Source organism: Eurosta solidaginis, chromosome 4 (genome assembly GCF_040869045.1).
Source record: "Eurosta solidaginis isolate ZX-2024a chromosome 4, ASM4086904v1, whole genome shotgun sequence".
Classification (NCBI taxonomy): domain Eukaryota; kingdom Metazoa; phylum Arthropoda; class Insecta; order Diptera; family Tephritidae; genus Eurosta; species Eurosta solidaginis.
Window position 1 is genome coordinate 190,223,265 of NC_090322.1, and position 21,970 is coordinate 190,245,234.

Consider the following 21,970-nt stretch of genomic DNA (forward strand, 5'->3'; position numbering starts at 1 on the left):
TATATATATATATGTATGTGGCTACTTTTAACGGCTTGGATATATCATTGTAACAATATAATAAACAGTAATTACATTTATTCACCGAAATTTACTATTAAATTTCCGATGAAGAAAAGTAAAACAAAACACTCAACCAACTGAAAAAGTTAAAGGTTTTCAAATTTTCGGGTAAAAATTAGATTTGTTTACATTTTGGAACATGTTTTCCAGTTCCCCCAGAAATGGGAGTAAAAAACAAATTTATTTCAAGCGCAGAAAAAATTTAAGAATAAAAAATTTAACAGCAGAAGGAAGTAATAAAGAAAGAAAAGGTTGTCGTTAAAAGCGAAAAAACGTCCGAGAGCGCTTCATTGAAAGGCAAATCCGTTAAAGCGGTTAAGACCCAATCAAGTAAGTAATACTTTGGCAGCTGACAGAAAATTTGGCTTAGTTTTTTTCTGTTTACATGCAAATATTTTTGTTGCTGGAGCTCGTTGCGAGATGAAGAGGGAGTGACGAGGAAAGCGGAGTTTGTGCTGTCTTTCTTCTGATGTAAATTTTAATTTTTTTTATTGAGGATTTTTTTTTTTTTCACTTCTGAAAACACATTTCTATAAGTTTATTTGACATTTCTAGTAGTTTTTCAAATTTGCAATAAGTAAAAATTATTTTTAGAAAGAATTTAAATAAAATCTCAATTTTTTTGCATGGAAAGAGTCGCCGTATGATATGATATGCAACTCCAAAATAGAAGTTGGATAATAAGCAACAAAAGCAACATTTAGCATTTATCTGTAGTTTAAACTGGTATTGCAAAACTTATGTGTACATATGTGTTGGCTTTGTTACAACATTTTATCAAGCCAATACTATTTCGGCTATCCGATTATTTCTTTCTTTACTACACAAAATATCACACTTATACTATATTAGGTTAAAAATGTGACTCGTCGGTCTCTTATATATGTAGTTATTTATACGAATGTGCCTTTGTATGTAGAAGATAACAAATCTTTTGGTGACGGCTTATTACGTAAGAAATTTGGTTTTCATATTATTAAATACTACAAACATTATCTTGTGTAAACATTTTCATTTACGTATGTATATATGTATATTACTTTAATAGCTGATTGCATACAATCTAAGTATTTAAGTGGTCTTCAACAGAAGTGGATACAGGTGCCTACATAACGGAATATTTTTAATTTTTCAATCGGTTCTAAAACTAAAAAATTCTTAAAACTATCAAGCACTCTGCAAGGTAGAGAATGTGGGATCATCAACTTTATAAGACACTCAATGTGAATGGTCTATCAAAAGAGCTCGGAGAGAACCTAAATCCATACGAATTACAAGACACTCTGTCTGAGGAGGCGGGGTTTCACAAAATTTTTTTAAAGTTATTCTAACGATATATAAGTTACAGATTTCTCCGCTAGTGATGACCAAAATAAATTATGTGATATATGTAATTAGATGATGAGATATGTTACATATTCGGAAAAAAATATGTGGGAAATATGTATTGACTACTTATTTTATACAATTAGTACATATACAATTAAGTTGTAATTCTAAATGGACACTATAGTTTAAGTCTTACTATACAAAGTCGATACATGTTGCGATGTTTGGAAATTTCATTTATAAATCTTGCGATCAACTTTTTTGTAGCCGCTCATTGAGCTAAAAACTTGAAACGTTACACTTAGTGCAGGGTATTATGACAATGCAACAAAAAGAGGAAAAGTCGATAGGTGGTGCACGAGTCGAAATAATGCCAAATTAATATGGCCCTTATTATGATCATTTTTTAATCTTCGCATTCAGTACTAAATACTTTTTCCCAAGATTACTTTTTGGTATACTTTCATTGCCATCAGATATGGTAAATCAATTTAGGAGTTGGGTGCAAAAAAGGCGTAAAATTTATCAATACAAATAATATCCCCTTCTAATTATTCAAGTAGTTTAATATTAAAGAATTCATGAGCTTAACACCGGCTTATAATAATTGAATATTCAATCATTATTTTTGAAAAGAAAGAAACATTTACTGGCATATTTTAAAATTTCGAAAACCGCCACATAATCATCATCAGTCTATTTCGAATGTTATCCAAGGTTTCACCGAGATTCGAACCGCGAATCACACGGTCACCTTCCCAGTTTTCATTCATATGTGCCACAAAAAAAAAATGTTTCATTGGGAGAAACCCTTCAGAGGTTATTAATTTCCCTCTCCACAAAGAGATTGACTGGCTCCATCGGACTACAGTTTTTTACAGCTGATGTTTTGACAGTGTTTGACGGAATATAAATATAGGACCCGAGTGATTGAGAAGGACCATTAATTAGTCTCTCTGCCTAGTTGCATGGCATTTGTAGGTTGAATTCTATTTTACTTGAGCAGATTTGTATTCAAAATTAATTTTCTTTGCGTATCAAAAAAGCTACAACTACCTATAGAGCCTACTTTAAATGACTGTAATTACAAACTATTGTGTTTAGAATAATATTTTTCTTAGCAAATAGAGAAAAATAGTATATTGCTATTGCTATTTGCAAACTCACAAACCAGTATAGATACAGTATTTGACCATAAACCACTAGGAAGAATATATGAAGGAACTTAAGAGCTTTTATAATATACTAGCAGACCCGGCAGACGTTGTTCTGCCCTAAATTTGGTATATCTGGATACATTTTAATAAGCTTTTTCCGTCTAACTCTGCCCTCGTCCCTCTACACTTTTACCTAATCCTTGTATTCACTCCTCCCTCCGTATTTTGCGCATCATCTATCTCCATCTTCGTCTCATTCTATCTCTTTCTCAGTCTCCTTCTCTACTTTCTCTTCTCTCAAGTTTTTCTCATTCTTCTTCATATCTTATTGCCAGTCCCAGAGGGTAGTATGTGTTTTGTTCCAGTCCCATTCCAAGTCTCAGTCTCAGTCCCAGTCCTAATCTCAATCCCAGTCCGTCTCTGGTCTACTTCCTGGAAAAAAGCATCGTAAATACTAATATAGGCAAATTTATATACTAAATTTCAGGCGAATCGAATAGGGCGTATGTAAATAGGTATGTGGGTATTATTAATTCATGTCTTAATTTTGACTTCGCATGCATATTTATCAGTTTTGCCAGGTTGATGTTACTAAATCGAATATCACAATGAAAATTACTTAAAAGCTGTCAGCAACAGCTTTCATTTGATATCCAAAATACACACACATTCTAGGGGTGCCCGGGTCCATGTTTTGGACTATATCTCGAGATCCTAGTCACCAATAGGTATGAAAACTACCCTGTACTAAGGCACTCATCAACAGCTTTCATTTGATATCCATATTGTATAAACATTGTCTCGGGGTATCTGGGTCCACGCTTTGGCCTATATGTCGAGACCCAAGACACCCAGCGGTATAAAAAATTATCTGTAGTAAAGCACACATCAACAGCTTCAATTTGATATCCATAATGTAAAAACACATCCTAGTGTTACCCTGATCCACGTTTTGGCCTATAACTCGAGACCCTAGCCACCAATAGGTATGAAAACTACCCTGTATTAAAGCACTCATTAACAGCTTTCATTTGATATCCATATTGTATAAACACATTCTAGGGGTGCCCGGGTCCACGTTTTGGCCTATATCTCGAGACCCTAGTCACAAATAGGTATAAAAACTACCCTGTACTAAAGCACTCATCAACAGCTTTCAATTGATATCGATATTGTATAAACACATTCTAGGGGTGCCCGGGTCCACGTTTTGGCCTATATCTCGAGACCCTAGTCACAAATAGGTATGAAAACTACCCTGTACTAAAGCACTCATCAACAGCTTTCATTTGATATCCATATTGTATAAACACATTCTAGGGGTACCAGAGTCCACGTTTTGGCCTATATCTGGAGACCTTAGTCACCGATAGGTATAAAAACTACCCTGTGCTAAATCACTCATCAACAGCTTTCATTTGATATCCATATTGTATAAACACATTCTAGGGGTGTCCGGGTCCACGTTTTGGCCTATACCTCGAGATCCTAGTCACCAATAGGTATGAAAACTACCCTGTACTAAAGCACTCATCAGCAGCTTTCATTCGATGTACATACTGTATAAACACATCCTAGGGGTGCCCGGGTCCACTTTTTGTACTATATCTCGAGCCCCTAGTCACCAATATGTATCCTGGTCCACTTCCCGGAAGAAAAATTATCCGGCTTTTATTTTAGATATAACGCTACCTACATACTAAATATCAGGAAAATCGAGCCATATATACGATAGTTGGGAATAAATCGGTCCCTGGTCCACTTCCCGGAAAAAAAAACTATTCACAAACACTCTCCGGGTTCGTACTAAGTTATCCTGAAAATTTGAATAAAATCGGCGTGGTAGTTTCGGAGTCCATAAGCCTCATACAAACATACATACATACATCCTATTTTATATATATAGATAACTTTCAATTGTTTAATCAACAATTGAGGACGTTCAAATGTAGATTAGTACTTTTTCATGCAAGCGTTTTATATGCCACATTGGCAACACTTATTTAGAACGATGATAATTTTCGGAACAGGGATGTTGAAATCTTTGTCATTTGCTTTTTGAAAAACCTCATTTCTAAAATTTTGATGTTGCTGTGCCTGGGGTATGAACCCAGAGCATTTCGTGTGGTAGGCGGAGCACGCTACCATCACACCACGTTGGCCGCGCGAATGGGTTAACTTTTAAGCCACATTCCTTAAGAGCGGTACGCAGATCACAACTAATTGCTCAAGAAAAATTTTGCCTTTTTTCTTGCGTGAAAAATAGTAGTATGGAAGTAATTTTGACGTTTAAAAATCCACGGTGAATAGTGAAACAAGCAAGAAGAAGAGCACATAAACAAAAGAAATGTAAAGAATGTCACTTCCCTTATTAGTGCCCGTTTCTCCTCCGCCGTGAAATTCACTCTGCGCTTTTTGCGTTTTGGTGCTGCAGCTATTGTTATTTCCATTTCTGAAATAAAACAAGTAAGAACGGGACTGTCTTCGGCTGTGCCGAAGACTTCATACCTTTCATGAATGGGGCTGAACAATAATCTTATCCCGTTCGTAATCTCCGAATAATCGGATGTATAAGATAAGAAATATATAGTGAACAGATCTACATACCTTAACGATTTTTAAGATAAATATAAAATAAAAAACAGGTAGGTACTTTGTGTGAGGATGCAACGTTTCAGGTTTTTTGTGGTCTGCGTGTAAAAACTATGACTACGAATCATGTATTTCAACAATATATGACGTAAACGTAACTATTTGATGAAATTTGATGAATTTTGAAGCTTGTAGCCGTAAAAAGGGGGCAAAAATTAGAGTTTATATGGGGTATATAATATATATACCACCGATCTCTATGATTTTTTCAGACAATAATATATGCATATGGTGAAATTTGAAGCTTCTAGCTGTTAAAATGGGGAAGAAATTGCCCAAAGTTTCTTATCTGAACAATCGGTTGTATGGGATATATACTATATATACCACCGGTATCTATGATTTTCTCGGACAACAATATATGCTATATACGTAAGCATTTTGTGAAATTTGAAGCTTCTAGCTGTTAAAACGGGGCAGAAATTGCGCAAAGTTTCTTATCTGAACAATCGGTTGTATGAGATATATACTATGTATACCACCGATCTCAATGATTTTTTCAGACATCAATATATGTTATACACGTAAGCATTTGGTGAAATTTGAAGCTTCTAGCTGTTAAAATGGGGCCGGAATCGTAAAAAAATATATATATACTATATATACCATCATATATATATTATATATATCGCCGATCTCTATGATTTTTTGACACAACAATACATACTATATACGTAAGCAATCGGTGAAATTTGAAGCTTATAGCTGTTAAAATGTGGTAGAAATTGCGAAAAGTTTCTTATCTGAACAATCCGTTGTATGAGATATATACTATATATACAACCGATCTCTATGATTTTTTCAGACAACAATATATGCTATATGCGTAAGCAATCGATGAAATTTGAAGCTTATAGCTGTTAAAATGGGGTAGAAATTGCGAAAAGTTTCTTATCTGAACAATCGGTTGTATGAGATATATACTATATAAAACCGATCTCTATGATTTTTTCAGACAACAATATATGCTATATACGTAAGCAATTGGTGAAATTTGAAGCTTATAGCTGTTAAAATGGGGTAGAAATTGCGAAAAGTTTCTTATCTGAACAATCGGTTGTATGAGATATATACTATATATATAACCGATCTCTATGATATTTTCAGACAACAATATATGCTATATACGTAAGTATTCGGTGAAATTTGAAGCTTCTAGCTGTTAAAATGGGGCTAAAATTTGCGAAAATATATATATATATATATACTATATATATATATACTATATATATATATACTATATATACCACCATATATATACTATATATACCAACGATCTTTATGATTTTTTCAGACAACAATATATGCTATATACGTAAGCATTCGTTGAAATTTGAAGCCTCCTGCTCTTAAAATAGGGCAGTAATTACAAAAAGTTCCTTATCTGAACAATCGGTTGTGGGGGATATATACTATATATACGACCGATCTCATCAATTTTTTCAGGCAACAATATGTGCAATATACGAAAGTATATGGTGAAGTTTGAAGCTTCAATCCGTTAAATTGGGTAAGATATTACAAAAATCCTCTTTTTCTGAAAAATCGGTTGTATGGAGGATATATGCTATAGTTGTCCGATCCGGTCGGTTACGACAAATGTCTAATGGGACACCCAAATACACCCGCTCACCAAATTTTATCAAGATATCTCAAAAATTGAGGGACTAGTTTGCATACAAACAGACAGACGAACAGATGGACAGACGGACAGACGGACAGACGGACATGGCTAAATCAACTCAGCTCTTCAACCTGATTATTTCGGTATACTTAATGGTGGGTCTATCTATTTTCCTTTAATGACTTACAATTTTCGGTTTCGTGACGAAATTAATATACCATTTCATTTTCATGAAAGGTATAATAATAAATATTTATTGCAGAAAAATTAAAAAACCATGTGCTTACCTAATTTTTCCAGTTTGTTTACCTTTCTTCTTCAAGAAATGTATGGCACTTGACATATTTCTTGCGGAAACCGGTGTTGCCGTATGCAAATTTGATGGAAAAATAGTAGTAAAGTAGAGTACTAAATTTCTTGCAAACTGCGTACTACCTCAAGAAAATTTACCACAAGGAATTTTCTTGAGCATTTCTTGAGCGTTTTTTATATGGGATTTTTACTTTCTTGTGATCTGCGTACCGCCCTTTAACAAGGAATGGATGAATGAAGAGCAAGCACTCTTAAATCAATGATTTAAAATTTCAAATGATTGCACAGTTTTACAGCTCTGGTTAGCATACGTAAAATCATATAAAAGTTATAAGAATCGATTCGTATGGATCAGCCGCAGTGCAAAGGCCTATTTTTGTTAACAAATATTACTCTATTTGTTTATAAATAATAGAGAAAGTTGTTTGTAAATTCGAACAATCTCTGCAATATTGAAATTTACTTTGGTGCCTAAAAGTGCGCTGTCTGTAGGACCAATTATGTTAGTGCTCTAAGACACAAACCAACATATGTAACCCCGCTGAATTCTGATTTTTAAGGCTGCCTAACTCTGTAATATATTTTGCTTTTGGAAAAATTACCTATATGAAAAAAATAAGCTGGCTGCAAAATAGCGGCATACCAGCTTAAGTTAAATCAACAATTGCAAATTCCAACCAAGCGATTTGTAAAAAAAAGCTAATTTGTACATTTGTTCCTCATTTGCTCGATATAGGCAGCCAGCATCATAGCGGCCGTGTTGCATAGGCCGTATATTACCTACTATCTATATATAAATAAGCTAACAAATTTTCCATACAATCAATTGATAGGCTGTTTCGCATAGTTAGCATACATAAAATCATATAAAAGTTATATGAATCGATTCGTAAGGATCAGCCGCAGTGCATAGGTCTATTTTTGTTAACAAATATTACTTTAGTTTTTGTTTTTATCGGCCTATTGATAAATGATTCAAGGTTCGATTCGAGCTCAAGGCCAGAACAATAATTTTTTTCTAATTATTGTTATTTTTTAATTTTTCTAAATTTGCAAAATTGTATTTTGTTTTTGGAATAGTAAGTAGAAAATTTTTCAGACAACCTGCCATAGCTGCGCAGATAGATCCATTTCGAAGGGTGCTAAGCCTTCATCCACAGTACGCTTTAGGCATGTTGCGCTAACCATTTAGCTATACAGCGGTGGTTTGTTTGACTGGCAAATTTGCTACTTCTATTCCTTTTTACTAACTATTTTTATTCAGTGTTGCGCCATCTGGTGCAAATCACTGATAATGCTGGATTTTTGTTTATTGTCAATTACTTTGTTTGACATTCCCAAGTGCTCATGGTTTATTAACAATTGTTTTTGTTTTTATCGGCCTATTGATAAATGATTCAAGGTTCGATTCGAGCTCAAGGCCAGAACAATAATTTTTTTCTAATTATTGTTATTTTTTAATTTTGCTAAATTTGAAAAATTGTATTTTGTTTTTGGAGTAGTAAGTAGAAAATTTTTCAGACAACCTGCCATAGCTGCGCAGATAGATCCATTTCGAAGGGTGCTAAGCCTTCATCATCAGTACGCTTTAGGCATGCTGCGCTAACCATTTAGCTATACAGCGGTGGTTTGTTTGACTGGCAAATTTGCTACTTCTATTCCTTTTTACCAACTATTTTTATTCAGTGTTGCGCCATCTGGTGCAAATCACTGATAATGCTGGATTTTTGTTTATTGTCAATTACTTTGTTTGACATTCCCAAGTGCTCATGGTTTATTAACAATTGTTTTTGTTTTTATCGGCCTATTGATAAATGATTCAAGGTTCGATTCGAGCTCAAGGCCAGAACAATAATTTTTTTCTAATTATTGTTATTTTTTAATTTTTCTAAATTTGAAAAATTGTATTCTGTTTTTGGAATAGTAAGTAGAAAATTTTTCAGACAACCTGCCATAGCTGCGCAGATAGATCCATTTCGAAAAAATAACAATAATTAGAAAAAAATTATTGTTCTGGCCTTGAGCTCGAATCGAACCTTGAAATATTACTTTATTTGCTTATAATTAATAGCAAAGTTTTTTGTATATTCGAACAATCTGCAAATATCGAAATTTACTTTTGTGTCCAAAAGTGCGCCATCTGTAGGACCAATTATGTTAGTGCTCTAAGACACAAACCAACATATGTAACCCCGCTGAATTCTGATTTTTAAGGCTGCCTAACTCTATAATATATTTTTCTTTTGAGAAAATGACCTATTTGAAAAAAAAAAAATATATATAGGCTGGCTGAAAAATAGCGGCATAACGGCTTAAGTTAAATCAACAATTGAAAATCTCAACTAAGCGATTTGTAAAACAAGTTAATTTGTATATTTGTTTCTCATTTGCTCGATGCCTATATCGGCATCATAGCGGCCATATATTACCTACTATATTTATTATTAGGCTAACTTTGCTATATTATATGCCCGGATGCTTTGATCCCATAACTATAATTTGTTTATGTCGCTTAAAGTTATGAAATTAATTTTATTTTAGTAAATATGTTTACGTGAATAATATCAATGTTTTTGTTTGTTTTTCTTTTCTTTCTAATTTATTCTGCTGTGTTATATCTTAGTTTTATATCGTTCACAGATGATATTTTGCTGGTAGATATGGTCATGTATATTCATGAAATGGAGCGTTTACAAATTTAATACAAATTAATTACATACATAGATCTCAATGGGAATCCCAACATTAAATATCCGAACATTATAATCTTCATATTTCCACAATGATAACATTAAAACCCGGAAAAAGTCTAAGTGCACTTATTGCGTTTTTATATGGAACCGTTTATTCACTTCACTCCGCACTTTAAGTACTTTATTTTTTTCTTCATTTAAATTTTTTTTAGTAAACTCTGCCGTCTTTCTCATTACATAGTTTGTTTATATTTTTTTTTTTTTTTTTTTATGAGGGTATCCTCTATTCTTTTCGAAATTTTCGTTTTGTGTCACACTAACATATTACATACATATGTATTTATACAAAATTAAACTCGGGAAAACCCCAATTGTATAACCAAACGGTGGTGTGAAATAAGCATAATTCCTTTAGCAAATTTCTTCGTTTTTAACTAAAAGTTGATGCTTTTGGAATTATGACACTATTGAAGTAAATGGGCGATATATGCATATATAGTTTATATGGGTGATATAGGCCTACTGAGGAAGCGAGCACCCAAAACTAAATTTGGTACCGCGCCAACAGCGTACCTCCCGGGTGGTGTGGAAAAGCTATTTTTCAAGTCAATTTCATTTGATTTTACATATTTTTTAAATTTTTGTTTAAGGAGCTCCATACCAAAACGTTATAATTACATTTGAAAAGTTTGTAGAAAATTTAAGAAAATGCAATCAAAAAGTATAACGTCTTAGATCAAATTCAAAATTTTTATGAAAAAGTGAAGTAAGTTAGACCAGTTTGCTATATTTCCACTCACTGCTTAATTAACGCATTATTGCACTACCCCCCAACACTGGATGCATAGACGGAGTTGAAAAAAATACAAGTTGGCGATACTAGTATATATAATTCCAAGAGCTATATTCTGCAAAATCGTAAAGTGATGATCACGGCTTCTAATTTACGGTTTGCGGAACCTTAAAAATTTCTTCTACTAAATGTGGATGGTGCCATGCCTATATAATTTAAAACAGAGGTCGACTGCTAATACGAGTCAAAAAATATTGGAAAAGGTGGCAAACGATGCGTCTTGACCTCAGTATTAATAATCTGAAAAAAAGAAAATATATATTGTCCGGAGATATTTGCAATTGAAGTTAGGAATTTCCATGTGGTTATTTTAATGTTGCTGTACACAGGAAAAAATTGTATATGCAAAGGGTTTTGCACGGATTTAATTTTGATCCCGTACCATTGGTGAACTGGGCAGGGTAATTATTTACCCGGTTTCGAGGGATCATATTTCCTTGATATCTCTTGAACGACTCAAAAATTTTGTTTTCTGCCTCCGGATTGTTAATACTGAACGCGTATTAACAGTCGACCCTGGTCTAATTATTTCCCAAAATTCAACTAAATGTACATTACGGTCTTTGTTTAAAAAAAATGTCTAAACCGAATTTCGTTAGTTACGGTTTACACCATTTAATTCATGAATTCCATCTGTTAGCGTTCAGAGAGGGGAAAAGTAACAAGACAACATTTAAACCACTTGTCGGCTCGCATGTTGTACTCTTCCGCTCTCTTCTCAACCCCTTCGCCTATATCCCGTCCGAATTGAATTCAAGGATTGTGTGATGTAAAAGGGGAATTAGGATTGGTAGATTTTTGTCCGATTTATGTCATAAATATTTTTAAAATAGATTACCTAGAAGAAAGTGCGGGCCTACTACCGAAAGTAACGATTTCAGCAACAAAACTTGGGGTGGCTAAACATGATCATACAATCTATCGAAACACACGTTTGTTATTGACGAGACGCGTTGTATCTGCTGAGCCCTTTACAATTAAACCATCTCGCAAACTAAATCTGGCAACTCTTGTTTTCAGGTTTGCAGATTGCTCTATTACGACTTGCTGAACTGCTGAATGGAAGACGCAGACGACGGCAACGACAACAGCTAACGGCAGCGCTATTTCAAATTTTTCAGTTCTCGCCGAAGAGAACTTTGACACAAGTTTGTGCCCATTTTCTTTAAGTTCCGTTTTTCTGTTTGTATTTTAATTGTTAATAGTTGTTATTATAAAATCGAGTGCCTAAACTAAATAAGAAACCGATTTCACATCATTTACTCGAAAGAATTTGTGCGTCAACAAAAAAAAATCAATAACCATCAGACGGTCTGAAAATCCATAAACCAAGTGTGTGAAGGAAAACTAATTATAACAATGGGTGATGTCGACAATGTGCGTGTAGCTGTACGCATACGTCCCCTTGTGCCTTCAGAACGTGAGCGTGGCTGCCAAGAAGCTGTGGAGCGTGTCGGCGATTCAGCCCAAGTAATTGTGAATCGCACAGATACATTTACTTTCAATTATGTGTTTGATGCGCGCGATACACAAGAATATATCTACGAAGTGATTGTGACTGGATTATTGGACAAATTCTTCTCAGGTTTTAATGCCACAATATTGGCCTATGGTCAGACGGGTTCAGGAAAGACCCATACTATGGGCACAGCCTTCGGTGGAGAATTGGATGAAAATGCAGGTGTGATACCACGTATTATGCGAGATATATTTGAGCGTATCAAGAAATTGACTGAGGAATTTGATTTTGTGGTCAAGTGCTCATTCATGGAACTATATCAAGAGCAATTATATGATTTACTATCGGATCAGCCACGCGAGCAAGCTGTTGTGGAGATGCGTGAAAATCGTAATGGCGTTATTATGCCAGGTTTGACTGAAATGCTAGTTGCAAACGCCAGCGAAACAACCGATTGCTTATTACGTGGATCTTCGGGGCGTGCAGTGGCAGCTACGGCCATGAATGAGCAGTCATCACGTTCACATGCTATATTCACTATTACCGTCGAAGCAACTAAGAAAGACGAAATGTATGTTGTATTTATAATTTGTGTTTTTTTGAAGGTTGTTGGCAATGGCACTAATTGCATATTTTCTTTTATATTTATAAACAAAATAGGAGTACCGTAACTACCTCGAAATTTCACTTAGTGGATTTGGCTGGGTCTGAGCGTTCAAAGAAAACACAAGCTACAGGTGATCGCTTCAAGGAGGGTGTTAAAATAAATCAAGGACTTTTAGCGCTGGGAAATGTTATATCGGCTCTTGGTTGTAAGTAGTAAACATTTTAGTACACAGGTAGTTTGCATTGAGTGGGATACCATATAATATTTACTTAGTAAATCACTGTAGCTGATCTATAAGAAATGAAATATAATAAATTAACGTAAATAATCGGCCAAAAATATCGGGAGTGGGTTAAAAGAAGCGTTTTGACCCCAGTGTCTATAACACGAAGGCGGAAAATCAATTGCGTCGGTAAAGATATTCAAGAAAAATCGAAAAATCCATAGTTGATAAGCGCAGTACAAAGCTTTATAGCTTCCGCAACCCAATTTTCAACCTCACCTACACGAGGGGAATCCTGTTAAAAGAAAGAATGTATCATAAACATATTAAGCAGGCGAGGCTCTGGCTACCCCAGGTTCTTCATGGAACTAGGAAGTGGGGAGGGCGGGATAGTCTAGAAGATTTAATGTGGTCATGTTAATCCTTCCAGAGATGGTCAGGCTAGTACCCTCATGGTGCTTTGTTAGCCGAACGTACGGATCTATATCCGGCAGAGGATCATCAACATCGATACACTCCCCAAAGCGTTGTTGTTGTTGTAGCGATAAGGACACTCCCCGAGGGCCTTGGGGAGTGTTATCGAGTTGATGGTACTTTGCCGGATGCAAATTCGGTATGTTCCGGTACCAAGCCCGACCGTCTCGGGTGCGATTCGGGATCGTCAGAGCCTCGGCTGTTCCTGGAACAGGATTCGCCACGGATAGGTGAGGTTGGCAATTGGGTTTGGAGAATCTATGTATTGCGCTGACAACCTGAAAGGGCTGCGCTACACCAACCCCTTGAATCCGGTATTTTAGTCGCCTCTAGTTTAGTATATTAATCAAAAAGAATTTAAAGACTAGAAACAAATGAATTAAAACTATAAAAATATAACGTAATTAACGTGAAAATAAAAAAAAAAGATAAACAATCAGTTAAATAAATATATAAGAATAAATTAAAGGTACACTTTAATCTAAGTCTAAGTCCAGAGAAGACTTGAAGGAACTTCTCGACAAAGAGAAATCAAAAAGGAGAGGCTATTAAATTCGGTAAGTGCGCGAAAAATCGGTTCGATAATGCAATAATTAGCTCTACCGACACGCAAGTAAAAGGACAAGAAAGTACGAAGACACTTATTTAACTTCTCTGGTCATGCAGTTGCCCTTATAAGATCATATATTGGCGATAGGACTCAAGCAGTATGTATAGATGGTGAAAAGTCTGACTTCCTACATGTCTTAAGAGGCGTCCCTCAAGGCTCTATCCTGGGTCCTCTGTTATTTGTTCTGTATATCAATGACTTTCCCGATGTCCTTAAGTATTGTAATGTTCATATCTACGCTGATGATGTGCAGTTGTTTACGTGTTGTCCTCGTGATCAAACTAGCTTGTGCATAAGTAACTTAAACCACGATTTGAATCAAATATTTGCATGGGCTAATATGAATGGATTATGTATAAACCCGAATAAGTCAAAATGTATTGTTATTCATAGAAGGTCTTTTCCCACTAATGATTTAGAGAATGTAGTGTCTCTGAGCGCCAATTCTTTGTTACTGCAATACGTCTTTGGAATTCCCTACCTACAAGTCTTCGACTCTTAAGTTGTTGGAGTTGTTGTTGTTGTTGTTGTAGCAATGCTCGCCCCACCTAATAGCCGCGACCGATCACGAATTGTCATCAATATCATCTAACGGGAGTCCAAGGAAACTTGCCGTTTCAATAGGGGTGGACCATAAGGAAAGGGGTGTTAGAGGCGTTGGTTCCACATTACAATTGAAGAGATGGTTGGTGTCATGTGGGGACACATTGCAAGCGGGCATACATTTTGTATGTCGGGGTTGATTCTGGATAGGTAAGAGTTTAACCTGTTGCAGTATCCAGAACGAAGTTGAGCAAGAGTGACACGCGTTTCCCTGGGGAGTATGCGTTACTCTTCCGCAAGTTTTGGATAATTTTCGTTAAGTACTGGATTCACCGGGCAATTCCCGGCATAAAGGTCCGACGCCTGTTTATGGAGTTCACCAAGGACCTGCTTGTGTTTTTTCACTTCATACGGCTGGGTTCTCAGGTGCCGTATTTCCTCAAAATGCTTACGGAGATGACTCCTTAAGCCCCTAGGCGGTGCTGGTTCATCAATCAGATGTCTGTTGGGATGCCCAGGTTCCTGGGTATTCAACAGGAACTGTTTGGTCAGCATCTCATTTCTCTCCCTGATGGGGAGTATTCTCGCCTCATTATGCAGATGGTGTTCTGGGGACATAAGAAGACAGCCCGTGGCGATTCTGAGAGCAGTATTTTGGCAGGCCTGTAGTTTCTTCCAGTGGGTGATTTTTAGGCTTGGCGACCATATGGGTGACGCGTAGCACGTAATCGGCTGGCTAATTGCTTTGTATGTAGTCATGAGCGTTTCTTTATCTTTTCCCCAAGTACTGCCAGCGAGGGATTTGAGGATTTTGTTACGGCTCTAAATTCTCGGAACAATTGCGGCTGCGTGCTCACCAAAATGTAGATCCTGATCAAACGTCACACCCAAGATTTTGGGGTGTAGGACAGTCGGTAGCGTAGTGTCATCGACGTGGATGTTCAAAATGGTCGACATTTGGGGCGTCCATGTTGTAAATAAGGTCGCGGAAGATTTAGTCGGTGATAATTCCAGGTTTCGCGAGGCGAAAAAACTGGAGAGATCAGGGAGGTAGCCGTTTATTTTATTGGAAACGATTGTGACTCCTTCCGGTGGTGAAGGTAGCTTAGATATGTAGAAATTAAACAAAAGTGGGGATAGGACACCACCATGTGGCACCCCCTGTTTAATTCTCCTTTGTATTTGTATTTATTAGGCAATTCATCCCAGCACAACAATTTGACAAAAATTATTTTACAGTGCTAGTCGGTAAAAGGCATAAAATAGGAACAATCTAATCTTGAAACTTAAAGCTAATGACTATGGCTAAGAAAAGGTTACAACAAATAATATATTTAATAAATAGTAAATAGATAAATAAAGGAATGATAGAGTACATTTGCTTAGAAGGAATCAGTATTTTAATTGTCTAGGTTATTATAGAAACTTGTTAATTCTTTATTGAAGAGCAGAGCATTGCTTATAAGCCTAAGTCTAGAAGGGAGCGAGTTCCAAAGACGTATGGAATTAATGAAGAACTGGCGATCAGATATTAGCATACGATGTCTGAAGTGGGTAAGGAGAACAGATCTAGACGACTGGAGAAAATTTAGCCTCCGATACAGATAGTCAGGTTCCTTCATATATATTAATTTATGTAGCGTAGTGAGCGTTTTAAGTTTAATAAGGTTATCGAAAGAAATGTTTAGCAACCTGTAAGCATGTTGAGAGACGTGGTCAAGTCTTTTCAACCCATAGACGTATCTAGCAATGTTGTTATACACAACATTAAGTTTCCTCTTACATACATAGTCACAATTGGAGTAAACCTCACAACCATAAAGGAGCGTAGGTATTAAGTACGCTTTTGCTATTAGTAGACGAATATGTAACGGAGTAAAATATTGTGTAAGCCAGAGTGTACGAAGCATCCCATACACTTTTCCCACTGTGCGGAAGATGTGATCTTTCCATGTCAGGGTTTTGTTAAAAACTATACCTAGATTTTTTGCCGTGTCAACGTATTCTATAATAGTGTTGTCTAAAATTAAATTTTCCATTCCACTTTTATCTAGTGACCTTCTATGAATGACTATACATTTCGACTTCTTAGGGTTAAGACATAAGCCGTTCATAGAAGCCCACGTACCAATTTGACACAAATCGTAATTTAAGTTATTAATACATGAACTGGTACATCACTAGGACAGCACATATACAATTGTACGTCGTCAGCATAAATGTGAATATTACAATACTTGAGAACACCAGGCAAATCGTTTATATACAAAACAAATAACAGGGGACCAAGGATTGAGCCTTGTGGGACTCCTCTTAAAACACTGACGAAGTCAGACTTTCTGCTACCAACACTTACTGCCTGAGTTCGGTCGGCCAAATACGATCTGATTAGGGCTGTTGCAGAGTTGGAGAAATTAAATAGGTTGTCCAGCTTCTTGCAGAGAACGGTGTGGTCGACCGAGTCAAACGCTTTTGAATGGTCGAGAAGAGTCAGGAAAGCAGTAAAATTTTTGTCAACTTGTTCTCGAATATCCTCTATCACCGATAGGAGCGCTGTTTTACAGCTACGATTTGACCTGAATCCAGACTGGGAATCTGTGAGAAGGTTATTATTCTGCACATAAGTATTTATCTGGCAGTGCAAAATTCGTTCGACGACCTTGGAAAGGAAAGGCAGAATAGCTATAGGCCTATACTCCTTGTTTTGCTTGGGGATTGGGATTACCTTAGCAACTTTCCAACATTTGGGAAATACACAGGACGTCAGCACAGAGTTAACCAAGTAGGTTAAGTGAGGAAGGATTTTAGGAAGAATTATTTTTAAAAATTTCGGACATATACCATCGAACCCCATAGCATTAGACTTTACTGAAAGAATGGCTTGAACGACATCACACTCATCGACACTAGCAAACTCAAGAGGACCAAAATCAACATTAGCGCGAATACAATGATTATCAGCACATATATTGTCAGTTGAGATTGGCAGATTTACAAAATTTATATTTATCTCATTAATGTCTACATCAGGGAGGACAGAAATATCACATTTGGATTTTCCGATACCAATATGTTTAATCGACTTCCAGGTTTCCTTCGAACTCAAAGCAGCACTAAACTTGTTATTATAAAATTTTTGCTTAGCTGACCTAATGGCTTTGTTTGCAGCGATCCTAGCTGTTTTGAAGCAGTTGTGAGCCTCCAGGGTTTTGTATCTTTTCCATCGTGAGTAAGCAAGGTTACGCTGGTGAATTAAGTGTTTTAGATTGGCACTAAACCAAGGGGTATTTTTGTGTGTAGCAGCTTTGAGTTTCACTGGCACATAGTTGTCGAAAAGCCTAATGATATGGTTCTGTAGGAATGATGCCTGATCATCGACCGATGTCAGTGTACGAATCAAGCTCCACTCAACCGACTCCACCGCTGCATTAAGGGAACTGTAATCTATGCTTCTAAAATCACGATATGTAAAGGAGCATTGTATGTGTGACGTTTGGAAGTTGTAACTAAGAAATATTAGATCGTGTTTTGAAAAGCAAGATGCCGACAATTGATCGTAGTGGAGCAATTTCAGGGGATCATTCACAAAAAATAAATCCAGCAAAGAAGAATTTGAGTCAGTAAAGTGTGTAGGTGAAGTTAAATTGATGGGAAAAAGTCCAAGAGACTCCATACTTAGCTTTAGAGTTGAGTCGACGAGAAGGTTGGAGTTGAAATCCCCAGCGATGATTATATTATCATAGCTTATAAGTAGAGGCTCGAGAAATTCAATAAAGCCAGAGAAGTCAACTCCACGATTAGGTCTGTATGCACAGCCGATAAGAAGCCTTTCATTATTTACAGAGAAAACGTCTACGAACACATATTCGACAAGATCACTTGGACTAGCACTGCAGCAAAGTTTACAGGATAAACTACTTTTAACATATATAGCAACACCACCACCATGACCACGTCTATCAGCCCTGAACAGTTGATATCCATTTAGTTGCACCAAATCATTTTTGTGACATGAAGAAAACCAGGTTTCGGAAATACATATAACATCTATATCAGAACCCTCAGATATGAATCTCAATTCATCCAGGTTTTTAAATAGGCTTTGCGCATTAAGATGGATGACTTTGAGCCCTTTAGTACGTTTGTTGAATACGCGCAACAGTGTATGTAAACAGTCTTTGGAACTAGACAACCTATAGTCTAGGACCATCACTATATATGGGATATAAAGAATGCTCTGCGATGCGTAACAATAAAGACAACATAAGTGATTGTTTACAAGTATGATAGGGAGAGATAAAGACAGAAACGAACAGACTCAAGAACTTAAGTAATATACCATACATAGAAATTAATTTATTGATCATTATTCGTTGGCGCATCATCAACTCGAAAGGAACTCGCGCTTTCTTCGCCGGTATTCTCAAGACGCTCTAGAAAATCCAAGCTATGTATTGCTTCAGGGCTGGCGTTGGCTGTTCGTCTGATATGTACCAGACCCTTCTTAGAAAAAACCGCCACCACCTTCCTTTTCTTCTTTAGACGGATCGCTGCCTTGAAGATCGCATAGTTTTGCCTAGACAGCGAAGCATTTACATAAATCGGAGCATTTGAATTTATGCCCACATGAACTAATTGCAGACCTTTGATGTTTGGATTGTTTTGGCGCCTAAAGGTGCCTATACTTTTTAGCAATTTGTTTCTGTCTGTCGGCGACTGAAATTTGATTATTACGGCCGGATCTGTCACGCTGTTGTCTATTTTCCGTAGCCGAAAAATGCTCATTATAGGTATTGGTTGCAATCTAAGAGTGGAACAGAGGTGATGAAAGACACTTGCTAAGTTTTCTCCTTCCTTAAAGGGAATTCCGTGTACACGGACTTCACTTGCGGCAATATGGCTCTCTTGCTTTGACGCACTGTTTTTGAGTTTTTTTACTTCCTCTTCGAGATAACCAACGCGCTCGAACACACTCTCCAGCTGAGTAACTCTTGCATTAAGCTCACTGACCTCTTTCTTCAGCACCACAAATTTGTCTTCTAGTTTTTTGCATACGAATTCGATGAGCCTTTTTTCCGAGTCCAAAATTTGCTTAGCAATCAGATCGTTGAACTTAGCAAATCGCTGATCCATGCTTTGCATTAAACTAGGAGAGAAGCCGCTGATCCGTTGCACCTTTTTGGCGCTATCAACCTCGTTATTAAGGTCGTCACCACGACGTTTACCATTGACTTGATCCATGGTGTTCGAAAAAAAAAACGGGCCAAAAAATATTGCTCCAAGAAACTGGGTGGCAGCTCTAACGCAGCTTAGATTATTATGACGCAGGCTTCAAGTTTAGCATAGACGCAAACCACAAAATAAAGCTTGAAGCAGAAACTTCAGTGACTATAAAACTTTTGGCGGGAAGATACACAGTTGATGAAGGTGTCAAAGAAAAACAAGTTGACTAACAACAACAAAGCAGGAGCACCAATCGCAATATACTGCCAAGTTAGTAAAGTTGAATTGGAGATCACCTGGACAGAGGATCTTACTTTCCACAGACAAATGTTACGTTTATTAATGTTTAGACACAGGTTGTAAGAATTAAGACTCACAATAAACAATGAATTTGAAAATTTTAAGAGGAGCACAAATTACTTTAGCTTTCACACACCAGGGTTGCCAACTTTTAGTATAAACAATCCTTGGTTTTGATGTTTCGTTTCTAAATTGCACCGATGCCTGCCGACCACTCAGATAATTTGCGGTCCACCTTTTAAGACATGGGGGAAGGGTAGACCCTTCCAGGTCCTGCAGTAACGAGCCATGGTTGACCGTATCAAAAGCTTTGGATAGGTCTAGCGCTACGAGTACTGTTCTATGGTGGGGGTATTGATTTAAACCGCAATTTATCTGGGTGCTAATGGCATTTAGCGCGGTGGTAGTACAGTCGGGAACAATGCCGAGTATCAGCCCCTGCCTCCGTCTTCTCCCCCCTCTTTTCCGGCAGCAATTGTGTAGGTCAGGGAAACAGACTCTTAGTCCATACCTCTCTTTGCACCGTTTGCCAGCACAGAATATATACGTTTGCGACATCCGCCCAATGCAGCTCCTGCCAAGGGCGGTGCCACTTTCCTAGATGTTCTGGTCTACGCAACGGCAACCCCTCGACGGGTTTCATTGCGCCATGTTGCCAGGCGTCATACCCAAATACACCGGGTACCCCCAATGCTTACCCAAGGACATCCAGTCCCAGGACCACAACAGCAGTTGCGTCCTAGCCTTCCACAACCCAGGCGTAGTCACCCATCACTTACTCCCAGAGTGGCGACGTCCCCCCTATGTACTTCAGACTTCTGCAGTTAAACTGTAATGAATTAACTGGGAAGATCACGGATAGTCGGGATCATGAAGCGGCACAACATCCGCATTGCTGCGATTCAAGAGACTAAACTCACAGCAAGATCTGCACAGCAGACCTGTTCTGGGTATAATTTCCAGAAAAAAGATCGCGAGAGCGGAAATGGAGGCGGCTTCGCTTTTATCATACACCACTCTGTGCAATATCATATATTTGATCCCGCCATCGACCGCAGGGACAGTGTCTTAGAACGTCAAGGCTTATCTGTCCAGTCAGACGATGGAAACTTAGAAATCATCAACATCTACATCCCTCCTGCCACCTGTTGCCCCAGTGGATATCGCCCTAATATCAGCGCCTTACTCACTGGCAACAATCGCATTATCTTAGGCGATTTCAATGCCCATCACGATCTATGGCATTCAAACCTCCGGGCGGACAGTAGGGGTGAGATGTTGGCGGATCAAATAGAAGAAACGACGTTCTGCACAATAAACGGAGACGCCCCCACACGTATGGTAGGAAGCTGTCACAGTTCGCCGGATATTTCAATAGTGAGCGCAGAACTCGTAAATTGCGTCAACTGGCAGCCAATGGTAACACTGGCATCCGACCTCCTGCCTATACTTATTTCGCTCGAGCGTACCGCCGACTTCATGGTCACAGAAAAACGCACTTTCATAAACTTTAAAAAAAAAAGTGGAGCGAAAACAAATCCTTTACAGACAACCACTTTGCTGCCCTCTCTATCCCGACTAATGCCCCACCTCCCGGCAGAGGCCGCAAGTTTAGCGAGAGAACGTGACCTTATAAGACAGCTCGATCCCGGCGACCCCCAAATAAGGGATATAAACCAACGCATCAGATTGCTTGTGGATGAACACAAGCGGGCGAAATGGGAGGAGCACCTCAGCGGTTTTAACCTCTCTGCCGGTGTAGGTAAACTTTGGTCCACCGTAAAGTCCCTATCGAATCCGTCTAGACACAATGACAAAGTTTCCACCGCCTTTGGCGATAAAGTGTTA

At 37.4% G+C, this 21,970-nt stretch overlaps 1 protein-coding gene across 6 annotated transcripts in view; it reads left to right on the plus strand.

The window, feature by feature from the left end:
- Klp3A (kinesin-like protein 3A) overlaps nt 1-21,970 on the plus strand; it is a 32,735-nt gene that overhangs the window by 1,766 nt on the left and 8,999 nt on the right. For 5 of the 6 annotated variants that reach the window (XR_010953077.1, XR_010953078.1, XR_010953076.1 and 2 more), the window contains exons 2-3: nt 11,704-12,713; nt 12,803-12,954. Coding sequence is in view for 2 of the 6 variants with exons in the window: in XM_067784318.1 (XP_067640419.1) it covers nt 12,043-12,713; nt 12,803-12,954 (823 nt within the window). In the remaining 4 variants the exon portion in view is untranslated. Of the gene's footprint in view, nt 1-125; nt 394-11,703; nt 12,714-12,802; nt 12,955-21,970 lie in introns of those variants that run through there. The other variant, XM_067784319.1, reaches the window with a different exon arrangement.